The sequence below is a fragment of the Apis cerana genome, linkage group LG11 (assembly GCF_029169275.1).
Source record: "Apis cerana isolate GH-2021 linkage group LG11, AcerK_1.0, whole genome shotgun sequence".
In the NCBI taxonomy this organism is placed as follows: Eukaryota; Metazoa; Arthropoda; class Insecta; order Hymenoptera; family Apidae; genus Apis; species Apis cerana.
Window position 1 is genome coordinate 9,531,961 of NC_083862.1, and position 18,092 is coordinate 9,550,052.

The 18,092-nt window shown below is 20.3% G+C and overlaps 3 protein-coding genes across 5 annotated transcripts; 2 read left to right on the plus strand and 1 right to left on the minus strand.

The window, feature by feature from the left end:
- Positions 1–530: 530 nt before the first annotated feature.
- On the minus strand, positions 531–10,620 carry LOC107997761 (ribosomal protein S6 kinase delta-1). 2 transcript variants are annotated; one of them, XM_062081685.1, is made up of 7 exons: positions 10,064–10,619; positions 8,758–9,882; positions 8,547–8,680; positions 7,308–8,451; positions 7,134–7,229; positions 6,957–7,043; positions 531–1,284 (listed from the first exon to the last, which is right to left on the minus strand). In XM_062081685.1, exons 1-7 carry the CDS (start codon positions 10,157–10,159, stop codon positions 1,117–1,119), a joined length of 2,850 nt encoding a protein of 949 aa, XP_061937669.1. In that variant the 5' UTR covers positions 10,160–10,619; the 3' UTR covers positions 531–1,116. The 2 variants fall into 2 exon arrangements, with proteins under 2 accessions (XP_061937669.1, XP_016912075.1); XM_017056586.3 differs by lacking the exon at positions 531–1,284 and adding an exon at positions 6,252–6,354 and having other exon boundaries at positions 10,064–10,620.
- On the plus strand, positions 1,926–6,731 carry LOC107997760 (structural maintenance of chromosomes protein 2). The gene is made up of 8 exons (XM_017056585.3): positions 1,926–2,217; positions 2,442–2,864; positions 2,961–3,239; positions 3,333–4,106; positions 4,196–4,783; positions 4,901–5,522; positions 5,633–5,886; positions 5,958–6,731. The coding sequence occupies exons 1-8, from the start codon at positions 2,050–2,052 to the stop codon at positions 6,381–6,383; spliced, it is 3,534 nt and encodes a 1,177-aa protein (XP_016912074.1). The 5' UTR covers positions 1,926–2,049; the 3' UTR covers positions 6,384–6,731.
- A 2,043-nt stretch (positions 10,621–12,663) lies between the features above and the next one.
- LOC107997769 (cytochrome P450 4C1) lies at positions 12,664–17,287 on the plus strand. Of its 2 annotated transcripts, none has more exons than XM_017056598.3 (13): positions 12,664–12,912; positions 13,765–13,983; positions 14,110–14,219; positions 14,493–14,583; positions 14,757–14,942; positions 15,167–15,260; positions 15,351–15,453; positions 15,600–15,711; positions 15,812–15,918; positions 15,997–16,065; positions 16,318–16,486; positions 16,559–16,738; positions 17,077–17,287. In XM_017056598.3, exons 2-13 carry the CDS (start codon positions 13,827–13,829, stop codon positions 17,244–17,246), a joined length of 1,548 nt encoding a protein of 515 aa, XP_016912087.1. In that variant the 5' UTR covers positions 12,664–12,912; positions 13,765–13,826; the 3' UTR covers positions 17,247–17,287. The 2 variants fall into 2 exon arrangements, with proteins under 2 accessions (XP_016912087.1, XP_016912088.1); XM_017056599.3 differs by having other exon boundaries at positions 12,755–12,912; positions 13,895–13,983.
- The last annotated feature ends 805 nt before the right edge of the window (positions 17,288–18,092 follow it).

Here is an 18,092-nt window from a genome sequence, read left to right on the forward strand (position 1 = left end):
AATTTAGATTATAATAATTTTAATAAATTAAGTCTAGTTAAAATTATTATATAAATTATAAATGTATAAATTATGTTTTAATATTTGTATTCAAAATTATATATTTATTGAAAATTTTAATTAATTTTAAAATTATTATAAAATTGAATACTACTATGAGAACAAAGCATTCAAATTTAATTATATATATATATTTTTTTTTATTTTACATAAAGATCATTTATAATTGTAAACATCTACATCTATTATAAAAATTAATAATTCATATTACTAATTTGTTGCATTCTTTTTAAAACATCTGATCCATAAAAGAATAATATATATATATATATATAATTATATTTTTTTATTATAAATCATTAATATTTTATTTATAACGTTATTATTAATATAGAATCATAAATATAAAAATCAATATTCAAAATAATATAATTTTCTTAAATTCATATACATATTTTAATTTTTAATGTATAAGAAATTTTTTATAATTATATACATTATTTTGAAATAAAATATATAAAAATCACATATACAAGATAAAAATATTAGATTTTTATTAAAGTACCATAATATTTTAATATATTATTACATTATGTACAAAATAAAGTATATAAAAATTAAAAATATAATATATAAATTAATAACTAAATATTATTATATATTTTGTCACAATTCTTTTCATAAGTTTCTTGTTAAAATGAAATTTATTCACCTGATGCTATTGATTGTGCAGCAGAAACTAAAGTATCATGAACTTCACGAGCATATGCAACCTGAGCTCTTACAGTCATTAAAAATTGAGGGTATGTTAAAGCTTCTTGAGTACCAACAGTATCAGTACGTTGTGGCATGACAGGTACTGGAAGATATCTTAGAGAACTAGAATTTTGAGATGTACATTCTATAGAAGTTTTTAAATGTAATTCTATTTGATCACAAATAGAATAAAACTCTTCTATATTTTTATTGAATCTATGATCTGGTTGATCAATACCACCTTTCAAAGATCCAACATCTACTAAACTATTTTGATGTAATGTATGTGCTGCAGTTTTAAGAGCTATGGCCAATGAATCTCTTAATGATACAATTAACGATTTAACTTTAGAAATATTATCAAGTTTTTCTTGAGTTTGTTGTTGCTGTTGTTGTTGCTGTTGTTGTTGAACCTGTGTCTGTTGCGTTTGTTGTGGATTTTGAGGAAGTTGAGCATTTACAGACTGTGTCATTTGTCCTACACCAATTGCTCCTGGTTGTTGAATCGGAGGAATATTCATAATGATCCTAATAACATAATAATTTAAAAAAAATATATATTATATATGATAGTAACTTATTAAAAATTATTAGTCAATTACTAAGTGGCTAAATAAATTATTTTATTTCATAATATATTTTATAATATAATTATATTTTATAATATAATTTTTATGATTTATTAAATTTATATTTATGTTATAACCTTATATCTAATACAATATAAATATTTGCTTTATATTTAATTTCAATGAAGTTTCGAAATATTTTACATTGATATTAAAAAAAATAATTTTTTTTGTATAATTTTTACCTTTTATATTATTGCGTTTTAAAAAATAAATAACTTTATTTTTAACTTTATTTTAAAATATTTTGAAACCGAAACGTAAATAAATTGAGACACTAGTTTAATATATAACATAAGATGTTAGAAAAGAAATCCTAAAATATCACTAGATCGCAAAAACATATTTTACTAGAAATTCTTTAGTAATATTTCAATTTTATATTTTTATTATACACATTCATTTTTATTATACACATTATTTTAAAATATTAAAAACAATAATATTAATAATTTAATATTATATAAAAGATTTATAAAATTTTTTTAATGAATTTTGGAACTTATATAAAAAAAGATAAAATCATTATTATTTTCATTGTATATCTGCCCAAATAAAATATATAAACATACCGGTTATTCTTCACGATTTGAATTTGCAGTTTTGTTTATCAATTTAAGTGTAATTAAAGTAATATTTTCAATTCTATTTACTTAATTTCATAATGTATATAAAATCTATGGTATTAGAAGGATTTAAATCATATGGAAAAAGAATCGAAATAAATGATTTCAATAAAGAATTTAACGCAATCACAGGATTTAATGGTAGTGGGAAATCAAACATTCTTGATGCAATATGCTTTGTTTTAGGTATATCGAATCTTGGACAGGTAATACATTATTTTTTATATATTTTTAACATTATATTACAATTGCAAAAATCCCAATATTTTTATTTTTTAAAACAATTATATTTTCATTGATAGAATGAAATGAGTTATATGAAAATATATGACAAATATACTTATTAATATTACTTAAGCATTAAATATAAAATTTGTATCAAAACAGAATAACAAAAATAATTTAAGAATAAAAAAATATTTTCTTTTAGGTACGTGCAACATCATTACAAGACTTAGTTTATAAATCTGGTCAAGCAGGTATAAAAAAAGCAAGTGTTACTATAACATTTGATAATAGAGATAGAGATTCATCTCCTATGGGATATGAACATCATGAAGAGATAATAGTTACAAGACAAGTTGTGATTGGTGGTAAAAATAAATATCTGATCAATGGATCTAATGTACAAAATAAACGGGTCCAAGATATGTTTTGTTCTGTTCAATTAAATGTAAATAATCCACATTTTTTGATCATGCAAGGAAGAATTACAAAAGTTTTAAATATGAAACCTATAGAAATTTTATCAATGATAGAAGAAGCTGCAGGTACTCGAATGTATGAAAGTAAAAAAGAAGCTGCTTTAAAAACTATAGAAAAAAAAGATAGTAAATTAAAGGAAATAAATGATGTATGATTTAATTTTTACATTTTTTTTAATTTATTATTACAACATATTTAACATTATTATTATTATACAATTTAATTAAAATTAAATAAATTTCAGATTTTGAAAAATGAAATTGGTCCAAGATTATCAAAACTTAAAGAAGAAAAAATACAATATGTTGAATTTCAACGTATAGAAAGAGAATTAGAACATTGTAAAAGAATTTGTCTAGCATGGAGATATGTCACAGCTTTAAATGAAAGTCAGAATGCAGAAGAAAATGCTCAAATTGTTAGAAATAAAATAGAAGAAAAAACAAAAAGCATTAATGATGGTGAAGAGGAGCTTAAAAATATAGAAGAAGAATATGATGAAATAACTAAAAAAAAAGATGTAGTATGTATTTTAATTATATGAAAAAATATTTTTATATTTATTAATATATTTTATTAATATAATTAAAATATTTCTTTTTTTTGTATGATATAGGAAACAGGAGCTCAATTAGAAACTTTGGACAATGAATTAAAAGAAGCAGAAAAAAAACAATGTAAATTAACAGCTGAATTTAATAGCAATGAAGAAAATATTAAAGCTGCTAAAAAAACAATAGAACAATTAAAAATTAATATAACTGATGATGAAAATATTTTTGTAGCAAAACAAAAAGAATATGCTAAAGTTGAAGATCTTTTTAAAATGTTAAAAGAGACAGATGAACAGGATTGTAAAGCAGTATTATTTGCACAAGAAAAATATCAAAAAATTAGTTCTGGCTTATTAGAAAGTCAAGATGGTGAAAATGCAACATTGGAACAGCAATTAATAAATACTAAACAGAGTTTATCAGAAGCACAAACGCAACGTAAACAATGTGAAATGACATTAAATCATAATAGAGAGCAACTGAAGAGAAAAAAAATAGAATTAAAAAACACTGGAGATGAATACAAAAAATATACTAAAGATCTTGAAAATAAAGAAAAAGAAGTAAAAAATTTAGAAAATGAATTGAAAAAATTAAATTACAAAGATGGATATGTGGAAGAACTTAAAGAACAAAGATGTAAATTAAGAAATGAAATATTAACATTAGAAGAAGAAATAGATCATTTTGAATCAAAATATCCTCAAATTAGATTTGAATATCAAAAGCCTGATTCTAATTTTAATCATAATTCGGTAAAAGGAGTTGTATGTAAATTAATCACGGTTAAAGATAAAAATGCAGCATATGCATTGGATATTGCTGCAGGAGGAAAGGTATTTTGATTTTTTTATGACATTTATTTTTTAAATAACATTGTCAATCTATATATTTCAAATTTAACATTCAATCTTTAAACTTTCAGTTATATAATATAGTAGTAGATACAGAAATGACTAGTAAAAAAATACTTCAACATGGTCAATTACAAAAACGTGTAACTATTATTCCTTTAAATAAAGTAGGAGGCAGATCTATGGATAATCAATTAATTCATTTGGCACAAAAAATAGGTGGTATAGAAAATGTTCGACCAGCTTTGTCTCTCATAGATTTTCCAGAAGAAACTAGATCTGCTATGACATGGATTTTTGGACAAATCTTTATTTGTAAAGATATTGAAATTGCTAAGAAAATAGCATTTCATGATAATATAATGAAAAAATGTGTCACTTTAGAAGGAGATGTTGTTGATCCTGCTGGTATTTTATCTGGTGGTGCACCATTAAAAACTGGATCAGTTCTTTTAAAATTAGATGAATTAAAAGATATACAAAATAAATTAAATACCAAACAAGAGACTCTTCAAAATATTGAGACAACATTAATGAATGTAAACAATATTGCTGAAAAATATACTTCATTAAAACAAACATTTGATTTACGAAATTATGAAATTAGTATGGTAAAACAAAAATTAGAACAAACAGAATATTATAAAATAAAAGAGGAGGTATATAAATAATAAATAATAAATATGATTTGAAATCAACTTAGAAAAATTAATAGAATAATTAATATAATAATATATATAAAATAATATAAATGTATAATATAAATTTTTTTACAGATAGATTCATTAGAAAAAAGTATTGAACAACTTTTAGAAACAATAATAGTGGTAGAAAAAAATGAAAAAGAAAGTACTATACATGCTCAAGAATTAGAACATCAATTGAAAGATGTTACCAATATTCGTGAAAAACAATTGAAAAATGCTAAATCTGAATTAGAAAAATTAAAAACAAAAGCTGAAAACAGTCGTAAAGAATGGCAAAAACGGGAACAAGAAGCAGATATGCTTGAGCTGGAAATAAAAGAATTACAAAAAAGTATTGAAGTTGGAAAAGAACAGTTAATAACATCTAAAGAAAAGTTAAATATATTACAAGAAAAAGCAAGTGTATTAGAACAAGAACTAAATGAAGTAAAAGTTAATGTAAAATGTATACAATCTGCTATAAAAATACAAAAAGATAATATTAATAAACAAAATGCTTATTTGCAAAAGCTTATGACACGAAAAGAAGATATTATAAAGCAAAATAAAGAAACAGAATTGGATATTAAAAAATTAAATCATGAAATTAATTCAATTAAGAATATTGTTAAAAATTGTAAAGAAAATGTTTCTGAACTTACTCAGAAATATGAATGGATTGAACAGGATAAAATTTATTTTGGAAAAACAGGTAACATTTGTTTTTTATAAGTTTAAATTATACATTAAATTTATTTTATGTATATTTAAATTTATTATTATAATTTATATAAACTTATTTTGTAAAATATATTTTATTAGGTGGTATTTACGATTTTAATGTTAATAAACCTAAAGAAATGGAACAAAAAGTACAACAATTACAATCGATGCGTGAAAAACTCAGTCGGACTATTAATACACGTGCTATTAGTCTTCTTGATAAAGAAGAAGAACAATTTAATGAAATGATGAAGAAAAAAAAAATAGTTGAAAATGATAAAACAAAAATATTAGAGACAATTAAGCATTTAGATGAAAAAAAGAGAGAAACATTATTGAAAGCTTGGGAACAAGTATTACTATTTAATATTTAAATTAAATTGAGTTTAAATTAAATTAACATTAATTTAATATTAATTTTTAGGTAAATAAGGATTTTGGATCAATTTTTAGTAGTTTATTACCAGGAGCTGATGCAAAATTACAACCTTGTGAAAATCAAACAGTTACAGAAGGATTAGAAATAAAAATTGCATTTTCTGGTATTTGGAAAGAATCATTAGGAGAATTATCAGGCGGACAAAGATCTTTAGTTGCTTTGTCTTTAATCTTGGCTATGCTTTTATTTAAACCTGCTCCACTTTATATTTTGGATGAAGTTGATGCTGCATTAGATCTCTCTCATACTGAGAATATTGGTATAATGTTAAAAAAACACTTTAAACATTCACAATTTATTGTTGTATCATTAAAGGATGGAATGTTCAACAATGCTAATGTAGTATTTACAACTAGATTTGTTGATGGAATGTCAACAGTATCTAGAAGTGAAAAAATAAGAAGTAAGTAAGTGTATCATATCTTTCAATCTACATATTACAATCTCAATCTCATACTCAATCTATTATGTATATAAATAAATTAAGATATTTTTATCTATAATAGATGATTTTATATTTGATAAATATTTTTTAAATAATACTCCTGTACAATAGATTAGAATATTTTTTATAAATTATATTTTAAATATATATATTAAATATGTATATGAAATGTTTTCATGATTAAAAAAATTCCAAACATTGAATTCCTATGTAAAAAAAGTATAGAGATATATAATTTAATATTTTTATGAATAATTATATCTATATATTATATATATTATCATAAAATATTTATAAAATACATTATACAATATAACATATTTTGTTTATTTATTAATATTTAAGTATTTATTATTTACAATAATTTTAGATTTATAACGTTTTACAAAATATTGTTCAAAAAGAACAATATTTCCTACATAAAAAGAAATTTTTTGTTTTAGGAATCCATTTTTGTTCAGAATTTTTTTGATATCAATGATATATTTTTTTAAAAATTTAATAAGAACAAAGTTCTTATAATTTTAGAATGTAGTTACCAAATTTGACCAATTAATATCTTTAAAGAATGGATGTTGTTTTATTTCGGGTATTGTCATCCTTTCATTTGGTTCATATTTTAATATCTGTAAATTTATAAATTTTACAAAAATTCTATATTTTAAATAAGAGGAAATTATTTAGATACGAAGATTTAGAACAGTATAAAAACTTACATTAAGAAGCAAAGATTTTGCATTTTCAGAAAGTTTGGTAGGAATGTTAATTATGGAATGCGATTGAAACGAACCTGGATGCTTTGCTTCAAATTTCTGCAAGATAAAATAACTTAGTATAGTATCTATTTTATATTATATTTTTAAAACAATTTTATTTTTATTTATGCATACATTGCCTACTATTAATTCGTATAATATAACGCCGAAACTCCAAATATCTGTAGCTGGAGTAAGACGAATCATAGCTGAAAATGTGCATAATTCAGGAGATGAATATGGATATTTATATTTTAATAAATCTATATCGTGGCGAGGTACAATATATGTTAATTGCACGTGCCCGTTATCATCAAGTAATACATTATCAGGTTTTAAATCAAAAACAATAACATCTTGTTGGTGTAAAGCTTCGAGAGCTAAAAGTATTTCAGCAGTCCAAAGACGAATTACATTTTCTGGTATTGTCCAATATTCTTGTTCAATATCCATATTGTTGTTTTTTGTTGATACCATTAAAATTGTATTATATTTTAATTGTTGATTATTTGATATGCAATAATTATTTATTTCCATTTGATTACGAATATCTATTAATTTATTTAATTCATATTTTCGTGAAGTATCATCATATCTATTTTCTAATGCAAAATATGTATTTGTTTTTAAATTATCTATCGAAGAATTTATGGATTCTTTTTTTTCGAAATTAAGATTTTTATAACTATTATTTAATGATGAATTAGTGCTGCTATATTGACTTTTTATATTTGTAATATTATTTTGTGATAAATAATTAGATGTTATCACATTCTTCTCAGGTATTTTTTCGTTTGTAATAGTTTTATTTGTATCGTCATTTTCTAATAATATATCATTAACATTTATTGACATTTCATCATAATGTTTTGGTTGACATATATTTTTAAAATTTAATAACGAAGTATTATCTTGATGATTTATTAAGCGATCAGATTCACATAATCGATTAGCAACAGAATTACTTTCTTTTAAAGTTGCATTAACTGACTGTAATAGTATTTGTGCCTTTTCTAATAATTGTGTAGTAGATACATTAGTATATTTTTCATAATTTTTTTCTACCATTATCGGATATATCTCCATTTGTACTTTAGTATTTGTACTAAGATTTAAATTTTCAATTTCATCTTCAATTTCATCTATATCACTTTTATGTAATCTGACATTACTATCATCACTTACTTTTTTAATGTCTTTTTCTGTAATTATTTTGTCACAATTTTTATTATTGACAGAATTATAATGTGATGTTATAAAATCCCACAATTTTCCACGGCTATAATATAATTCAAATAATTAGATTTTATCGATTATAAAATAGATTTTATGATTAAATAATAAAAATAATAGTAATATTATTTTTATACTTACCCTAAATGTTGTAAAATTAGAAATATGCGCGTATCTGTTTCAATACATGCATGTAAACGGACCATGTATGGTATTTCACCGCGTAATATATAATTACTTATACTTTCTTTGTTTGAAGATAATTTTTCTATAGCCTAAAATTAAGAGAATTTTTAAATTTTTGTATTTCATATTTTTGCTTTAAATTATAAAATATTCAAATTATTTATACTTTTACAATATTGAGGCAGTTCTGACGAATATCTCTTACAAGCATTACTGATTCTATAATTTTTAATACTTTATAATATTGAAGTTCTGCTATAGGTTTATTCAACACTGAGATATTGCAATTTAAATATCTATTATAAAGTTTTTCAGCACGTACTAAATATTTTGATATTTTTTCTTTAATTATTTCTGCTCTTATTTTATTTGAATCAGATTCAACTCCAGATCGAAGACTAGAGATTCCCATTTTATATTGAGTAAATGCTTCTTCATATTCAGTAAGATCTTCATGTTTAATAGCTGCACTCATATGTGCAGCTGCAATTAGAATATATTGTGGCGAATCTGTTAATGATTGTGGTAAATCAGAACCATCATGAATATTTATTGAAGAATTTATATCTTCAACAGTGGTATCATTATTTGTTTTAATATTTGATGCTAAAATTAAAGAATCATTCTCCTTTTTAATACAATAATTCTTATAACAATTATTATTTTTGTTAGAAATTAATTGGGTATTCTCTAATTTAGAAACAATTTTACTTGAATCATTGTTTTCCATTAATAATTTATTATGTATACTTTTTGTCATGGATATCTTTTCATTTTCAGTTTTGTATCTTAAATTATTTTGTGGTAAAATTTGTTCTTTAGAATCAGATGCTCCTTGAAATTGATTTACTTCATTTTTAGATGAATTTGTAAATGATGTTTGAATATTTTTGATTTGGGAAATATTTTGAGGAACATCATTATTAGATAGAGAATTTACATAAGAATGAAGATCTTCTGTTGATGTATCAGAACTAATAGACTGAGAATAATCATTTAAATAATAATCAACATGACTAGTTTCAAAAAATTTTATGAAAATATCACTAGAATATAAATATGAATGTCTTCCTATAAATTCTAAAAATTTTAATGCACATTCTCTTCTTTCTTCAATAACATCGGCTTCAAATCTACCAAAAAATTTTGGTTTTGGAAATGATGGGAAACTTTCTTTAATTCGAGATTGTGAATATAGTACATTTAATTCTAAATGAAGTTTTTTGAAATCATTATAACGTTTCCATACAGACACTTTAGAAATTTCTTCATGAGAACTTTTTAAAAATACCTAAAAAAGTACATATATTTATAACTTAATATCTAAAATATTATTTTCATATAATACAAATCAAATTGTTAAAGTGAATATCATAAAGATTAATTTGAAATTATTATAAATTTTAAATCCACAGAAAAATTGATTATTAACTATTTTATTTTATTTTATATATTATATTTGTACTGCATACCACAGATGTGACTTTGTAAATAGTAAATCCTTTTTTATGTCGTGTCGTTTCTGGAATAATAAAACGTCTCACACATTTGTCTCTGGTGGGTGCCATTGTTTATATACTTAAATATAGAAATTCAATAAATTGATTACTTTATCGTAGGTCGCGTATTTCTATCATGATTTTTTCATGTCTTTAATTTTTTTTTTCGTTTACGTGGCATATATATCGTGTTTTATTAATTTTCAATTAATATTATTAATATCCATTTATCTATTCATATAATAGTATAATTGCTACAGATAATTATTTGTAATGCAAATGGTTTTACAAATTTTTTATGAAATTTATGTATTTTTTATATATTTCATATCATGATGAATATACTAAGTTTTTTTTATAACCGATTTTAACAATTTTCATAAATAATTAAACAAAGATCCTATTATTATTTTATTATAATATTATTTTATTTCACTATTTATGTATTTCAACTGGGCAAGTAATAGAAATCAAGAAAAATTAACTTCTTAGAACTCTATCGTTTCACCACTTAAGTGGAACTGCGCGTGCGATATCATGTCATGAATTTAAAATTAAAAAAACATGAAATAGGAATTAACAAATAAAAGAGAACAAAGTATATACTAATTGATGCTTTTTAAAAAATATTTTTTCAATATTAACTTTTAGTTTTAGTTTTTGCTATTATTAAATTTTTAAATTATTAAATTCATTTATATTTGAACAATCTTCATGTTGAGCTAAATCATAATCCTAATAAAAAATATTTCTATAATATTAATATTATATTATTAGATATTAAATAGATATTAAAATTTATTGTCATAATATTTTATGAAACAATATATATTATATTATATATATTTTTTATTTAATTATTTAATTTGAAATATAAAATAAATTGATAAATCTAATAAATATTAGATAATCCAATCGATTAATCCAAGATAGAAAAATTTATTAATCATTTATTAATAATATTAATTGTTCTACATCTTGAGAAAATATATTACCACTTTAATATCATTTTCATTGTTATCGATACGGCATAAAATAGATTTCATCACAAAACTGACAAAATTCTTTTACCATTTTTGTATCGTTCTTCATTACCGATTTAGCTTAGAATAAAATTGTAATGTTCGATTGGAAACTATTAAAACTATATATTTATAATTAAAAATTAATAAAAAAATTAAAGAAATAAAACAAATATATTAAGTGCGTATAAAGTACTATTTCAAATTTAAACAAATATAATAATTTTATAAATAATGATGAGATTATTTGTTTAAATTTGAAATATATACAATAATTTATTTAATATATATATATATATATATATAATTATATATTATGATTACTTTTAAGATTAATAGATAAATAAAATTTATATTTATCCATTATACATTATAATTTGAAACATTTGCAGAAAAATCAGAATAACACGAATAAAAAATGGATGTTACATCAATTATCAAATAGAAAAAGATAGATTTCTGTAATCATTATAATTTACAACATAATATTAGAACAAGAATTCATTTTTTAACTGATTTAAAACTTTCATATTTGTAGAGATATTTTTCAATATAAATTTTGAGAAATAGCATAATAATAATTAAAAAAAAATTAATAATTAAATTGTACGTATATTATTATATAAGAGAGAATAATTGATAATAATAAAATATATATATATATAAGTTTCGATAATTTAATCAAAATACATATTTTTTTTCATTATTATTATTATATATATATATATGTATTTTGATTAAATTATCGAAACATATATAATATAATATTATTATATAATCATTATATAATATATGTAAATAATGTTTATGTTTATATGTTAAAAGAAAATGAAATAAATAAAAAATATGATAAGATGCGAAAATGATGATGCGACATTATATTTTTATTTATACTATGTTTAAAATGTCAATATTAGAAATTTAAATAAATATAAATAATAAATTTCATCTTTAAATATTTAGAACGCAAATAAAGAAACATTATTTTTTTTTAAAATCATTTAAATATATTCCATTTTCAATAATATTTATTGGTATAAATTGAGAAAAGTTGAGAAAAGTTGAGAAAAGTTTTTATTAAGTTTCCACAATTATAATTATTTTATATTTTATATTAATGATTCACAATAATATTGATAAAATATTGATAAAAAATATATAAATATTCAATAAAAAGTTAAAAAAAAATAAAAAATTGATTTGACATAATTTGATTCAATATTTAAAATATTTAAAAAGAATCAATATCATATAATTAAAATTAATTATATTTTGACAGAAAAAAAATCTCTTGACTTTTTTATTTCTTATAAAGGTTTACTTATAATGTATAAAATATAAATAAATGGATATAAAAAAATAAAAAATAGATAGTTTTTTCATTGTAAAATTAAAGAATTAATCATACAATATAATGATTTCATTAAAATGAATTTATGATTAATTTATCATATTTTTTTGATATTCTTTCCTTTTATTGATATTCTGTTTTTTATGCATTTTTTATTGTAATTCATAATCGTAATCCAAACTTGCATTCATTTGCATTCTATTATCAAGTTTGCTTTCCAATATCGTAAGCCAAATTTACATTGGTTAAAAATCAATGCCATACGAGAAATCCAACAATAACATATCTTGGATAAATTTGATGTGGTGGGAATGATTGCATACCCTCTTCTCATTTTCATTTAAGATTGATTTGCTTTGCAGTAAGTGACAAGCAATTCCTTTAGTCTGACCCTTTCCTTAAAACTTCAATTTTAAATCCAAAATTATTATTATATTGAAAGAAAAAAGGTAAGTAATTGAATATATTATATTGATTATGTAAATTATTTTGTATATTTTATGTAAAAAATTTTATAAAAAAAAATAATAGAAACAAATAATTTAATTTGATAAATAGAATATTTGTGCAAAATTTGTATACAAAAATTTATAGAATATACGTAATCATATTTTTTTTATTTCATACAATTCACGTTATAGATATATTGATAAATTCAGCAAAGCGCATATTATTAAATTTTTTATTTTTGTTATAATTTAATTGTATTTAATGCTAATATTTAATAATTTAACAATTGATTATATTTTTATGTTTTTAATAATATATTTTTATGTTTTTATTTTTTTAATAAAGACACTTAAATAAGAGATATTTAGAGAGAATATTTTAATAATAAATATAATTTGAAATATACAATTTGATATATTTTCTGATTAATGTTGTTTTATTCAAATTTTATATATTTTATATATTATATATCAAATTATATATTTTCTAAAAATATATCTTTAAATTTAAATAAAAATGTGTCTTTATCTAATATATATAAAATAAAAAAAATTGATATAATATTTTATATTTTATATAAATTAGTATAATATTTTCTGATAATTTAATTAAATTTATACACTTATATACTTACACTTATATATGTTTTGAATTATAACGAGAAAACGAATTTTTTTTTATATAAAGTAAATAACTATGATAAATTTTTTAAGAAAACATTAATGAAAAGTATATGCAGTGCAATTTATGAATGAATGAAATTCGTTAATGAAGTTTGAAATATATTATTAAAGAATAATAAATATCATTAAAATAATTGCATTTTATATGTATCTATATACTATTAACAGATTTAAGAAGAGAAGCGTAAAAAAAAAATTGGAATATCATTGAATGTTGAAATTTTAAGAAAATGATTTCTGCAATATTGTTCTTTATATTTCTCTTGGTCATTCTACATTATTTTCTATTACATCATAGAAAATTTGGAAAAATGATTAATTTGATACCAGGACCTGAGCCATTACCAATTCTTGGAAATATTCCTGCTTTTCATAATATTTCTCCAAGTAAGAAGAAAAATCTTATTTTTCTTTAAAGTGATTTTATTTTAATTTTAATTTTAATGATTTCATTGAATTTCACTTATAAATATAGAATATTATTAATATTCATTTACTTTATACTTATTGTAGGTGAACTTTGGAAATTTTTGACACAATTAAGCAAACAATATTATCCAATTTATAGAATGTGGACTTTCTCGGAAGCATATGTTCATATTTTTCATCCGGATGATATTGAGGTAATTAGAAAAAAAATTGGATATAGACAATTCTTGAAATATAATATTTTAAAAAATATATAATTTAATTAATATAATTTTAATTAATATAAATAAAAAATCCACATTCTTTTATAATTATAATTAATTCCAAATTAAAATTATAAGAATATTAATAGATATAAGATACATAATGATATAAGAAAAAATTATATATTGTTGAATTTTTTGCGTAAAATGTCAACTTACGTAGGTGAGAGAATAAAGAATCATTATTTTCTTTTCATCATCTAGACAATTCTTGGAAATATTAAATTTACTAAAAAAGGTTTTGGCTATAAATACTTAGAGCCTTGGTTCAACACTGGACTTCTTACTAGTTCAGGTATTATTTGTTCTTTTATTTATTATATTTTTTTCTTCTTTTATTTATTGAATTTATAAAATATTTTTGATTTCTGTTCAATTTATTTGAGATTTTAATAATTTTTTTGCTACATTATAAATAGCAAACGGAGAAAAGTAAATAAGTAAATATACTCTATTGATTTCTTACAGGTCATAAGTGGCACGTTCGCAGAAAGATATTGACATCTGCTTTTCATTTTAATGTGCTTCGACAGTTTGTTGACATTTTTATAGAGGATGCTGAACGCTTAATTAAAACATTGGAGAGTGAAGAAGGAATTTTCGTGGAAAATTTATTGCAACTCACTAGTGAACACACATTGAATGTGATATGTGGTAAATTATGAAACATTATGTGGATAATTATAATATTGAAAGATTTTGTTGAATGAAAATTTAATTTAAAATAAATTTCTTTTAGAAAATATTAAAATTAGAAAATATCATTTTTCGTATTTGTTTTAATAATAAAACATTTATTATTATAATAGATATATATTTTAATTAATTAAAAAAAATTGGATTAACTAGATTTTTAAAAATTACTTAATTATTTTTAGAAACTGCAATGGGAACGTCATTAAAAAATAAAGAAAAGTATCAATGTGAATATCGTAAAGCTGTATATGATATGGGTTATATTTTTATCAATAGGTAAATAATTTTTATATTATATTATCTCTAATTATTATATCATATTAAATTTTAATTGGTTATATTTAAATATTTATATGATCATTTTAGAATGATAAAACCTTGGTTTTATTATGATTTCTTCTTCAATCTTTCTTCTCAAGGATGGCAACAATCTAGATTACTTAAAATATTGCATAATTTTACACGAAAGGTAAAAATGCAATTTTTATTATGAATATGATTTTGCACTATAATTTAATCATATTATTTATAATAAAAAATTTTTTTTATTTGTTATTTTTTACAATTTTAATATTATATTTTTTATATAATAATATTTTAATATTATGTTTATAGATAATTCAAGAACGAAAAGAATATCATGATCAAACGAATGGTCAATATTTAAATGATTTTCATGAGAATATAAATGAAAATGATAATAATAATGATAATAATGACTCCAAAAGTAAATATATGATATATTATATGTATATATATATATATGATATATTTTTTGATTAGCATACGATAAAATGTTTCTATTCATTTTTTTCTATTTATTATAGTTCGTAGAAAAAGACTCGCTATGCTTGATTTATTAATAAAAGCCCATCGAAATAATAAAATAGATGATGAAGGAATTAGAGAAGAAGTTGATACATTTATGTTTAGAGTATGTATAATATTTTTATATTATAAGAATGTAAACAATTTTTCTAATGATAATAAAATAGAAATTTATATTAAATAGGGACATGATACTACAGCTATATCTTTTTGCTTTTCTATAATGCTTTTAGCTGAACATAAAGAGATTCAGGTAATTTATTTACTATTTATTTATTATTTTATATTATTTACTAATTATTTATTATAAATCTAATTTTAATTTTATTATGAAAAGAATACTAAACTCTTATATATATATTTTTTTATTCACCTTTATTACAAAAGAATTTAATAAATTGAATTCTATGATTCTCTGTGATTGATTCTCAATCAATTTTATTTAAACGAAAAGATTTATATACATATGATTATTTATTATATTATTTATAATTGTTTATTAAAGGATCGAGCAAGGGCTGAAATAAAAGCCGCAATAGAAGAAAATGGAGGAAAATTAAATATATCTGTTCTTCAAAATCTTCCATATCTCGAAAAATGTATCAAAGAATCTCTTCGTCTTTATCCAAGCGTACCACGAATTTCGCGTAGAGTGGAAACGAGTGTAAAATTAAGTGAATACAAAAATTATATAAAATAATTATGCTTAATTTTTTCTTTTCTTATAAAAAATATATTATTTTTAGGTAATTATGAAATACCTGCGAATACTGTAATTAACGTGAACATATTTGATACTCATAGAGATCCAAAGTTTTGGCCGAATCCAAATAAGTTTGATCCAGACAGATTTTTGCCTGAAAATTCTAAAAAACGACATCCATATGCTTATATACCTTTTAGTGCTGGACCACGAAATTGCATTGGTAAGAATTTCATATTCAAATAAATATTTATAAAACAATATCGTTATATATATATGTATATAAGGATATGAGAAAAATTTGTTAAATTTAAGAAAATAAATTTTTTATTGATAAGTAAAAAAATGAGTATGTTAAAATTGTAATTTATTTTTATTTAATTTTAATATTTTTTTGAAAGAAAAAAAATACTGAATTAGTGAATATTATTAGTTGAAAATGAATTTTTATAATTTCTAAATTATATGTAACTTTTTAGTGAATATATATATATAATTTTCATAAAATAAAATATTTTATTTTTTAAATTTAATAATATATATAATATTTTTATTTTGCAGGACAACGATTTGCCATGCTCGAATTAAAAACATATCTAGGTCTTCTTTTATACAATTACTATTTCGAACCTATCGATTATCTTAAGGATGTAACTTTTGTTTCGGGCATTGTATTACGATTAGAAAATCCAGTTCGAATGAAATTCATTCCTGTTAAAAACATATGTTAATCATATACTTAATTAGCAAAAAATAAATATAATTTAATACATTTTTGTTCTGTCTTATTAAAGATAAATTACAACAATAATAATTAAAATAGATAATTAAAATGATGATTCCATGTTATTTTCTATATTTTTTTATATTACAATTATATAATATATATTAGAAAATTGCTTTTTTAACAGAATATTAGAAATAAATTTTATTTTACAACTATTCTAATTATTATTATTTTTAAAAATTTAATAATGAAAAATATTATTATGCGTATTATTTATAATTTATTTTTTATTTTATTCGATTTATTCGATAATTTATTTTTAATCTCTACTATCCTCGATTGTAATGTATTAATATTAATATAAATTAGTTCTTTAATAAAAACTAATATATTATAGATTATATTTTTAAAAATAAGATTATATTTTTTCAAATTAAAGAATTAAATAATGAAATACAATACATATATAAAGAAAAAGAATAATGAATAATAGAAAAAGAATAAATAAGATAAGTCCATCAGTAATAAGACTATCAGTGCTATTTTTTGAGTAAATTAAATACTTTTTTCGAAACAAAATAAAAGAGAATAATAATTGAATATTATTATTGAGTGTTTTTAGAAAAATGTTTTTACTATTCAGATGGTATTAATTCTTAATTTTTATTCTATTTTATCCTACCCTTGATAAGATTTTTTTGATATTCTAGAGATGGCGCTGATTTCCAATTCTTTACTCTACTTTTGTCTTTTTCCTTTTATTTGTTCTCCTTGTTTATACCTTATTATATCTTGTTACCTTGTTATATCTTATTTAATACTAAACAAATGATATAAAATTATCATATTA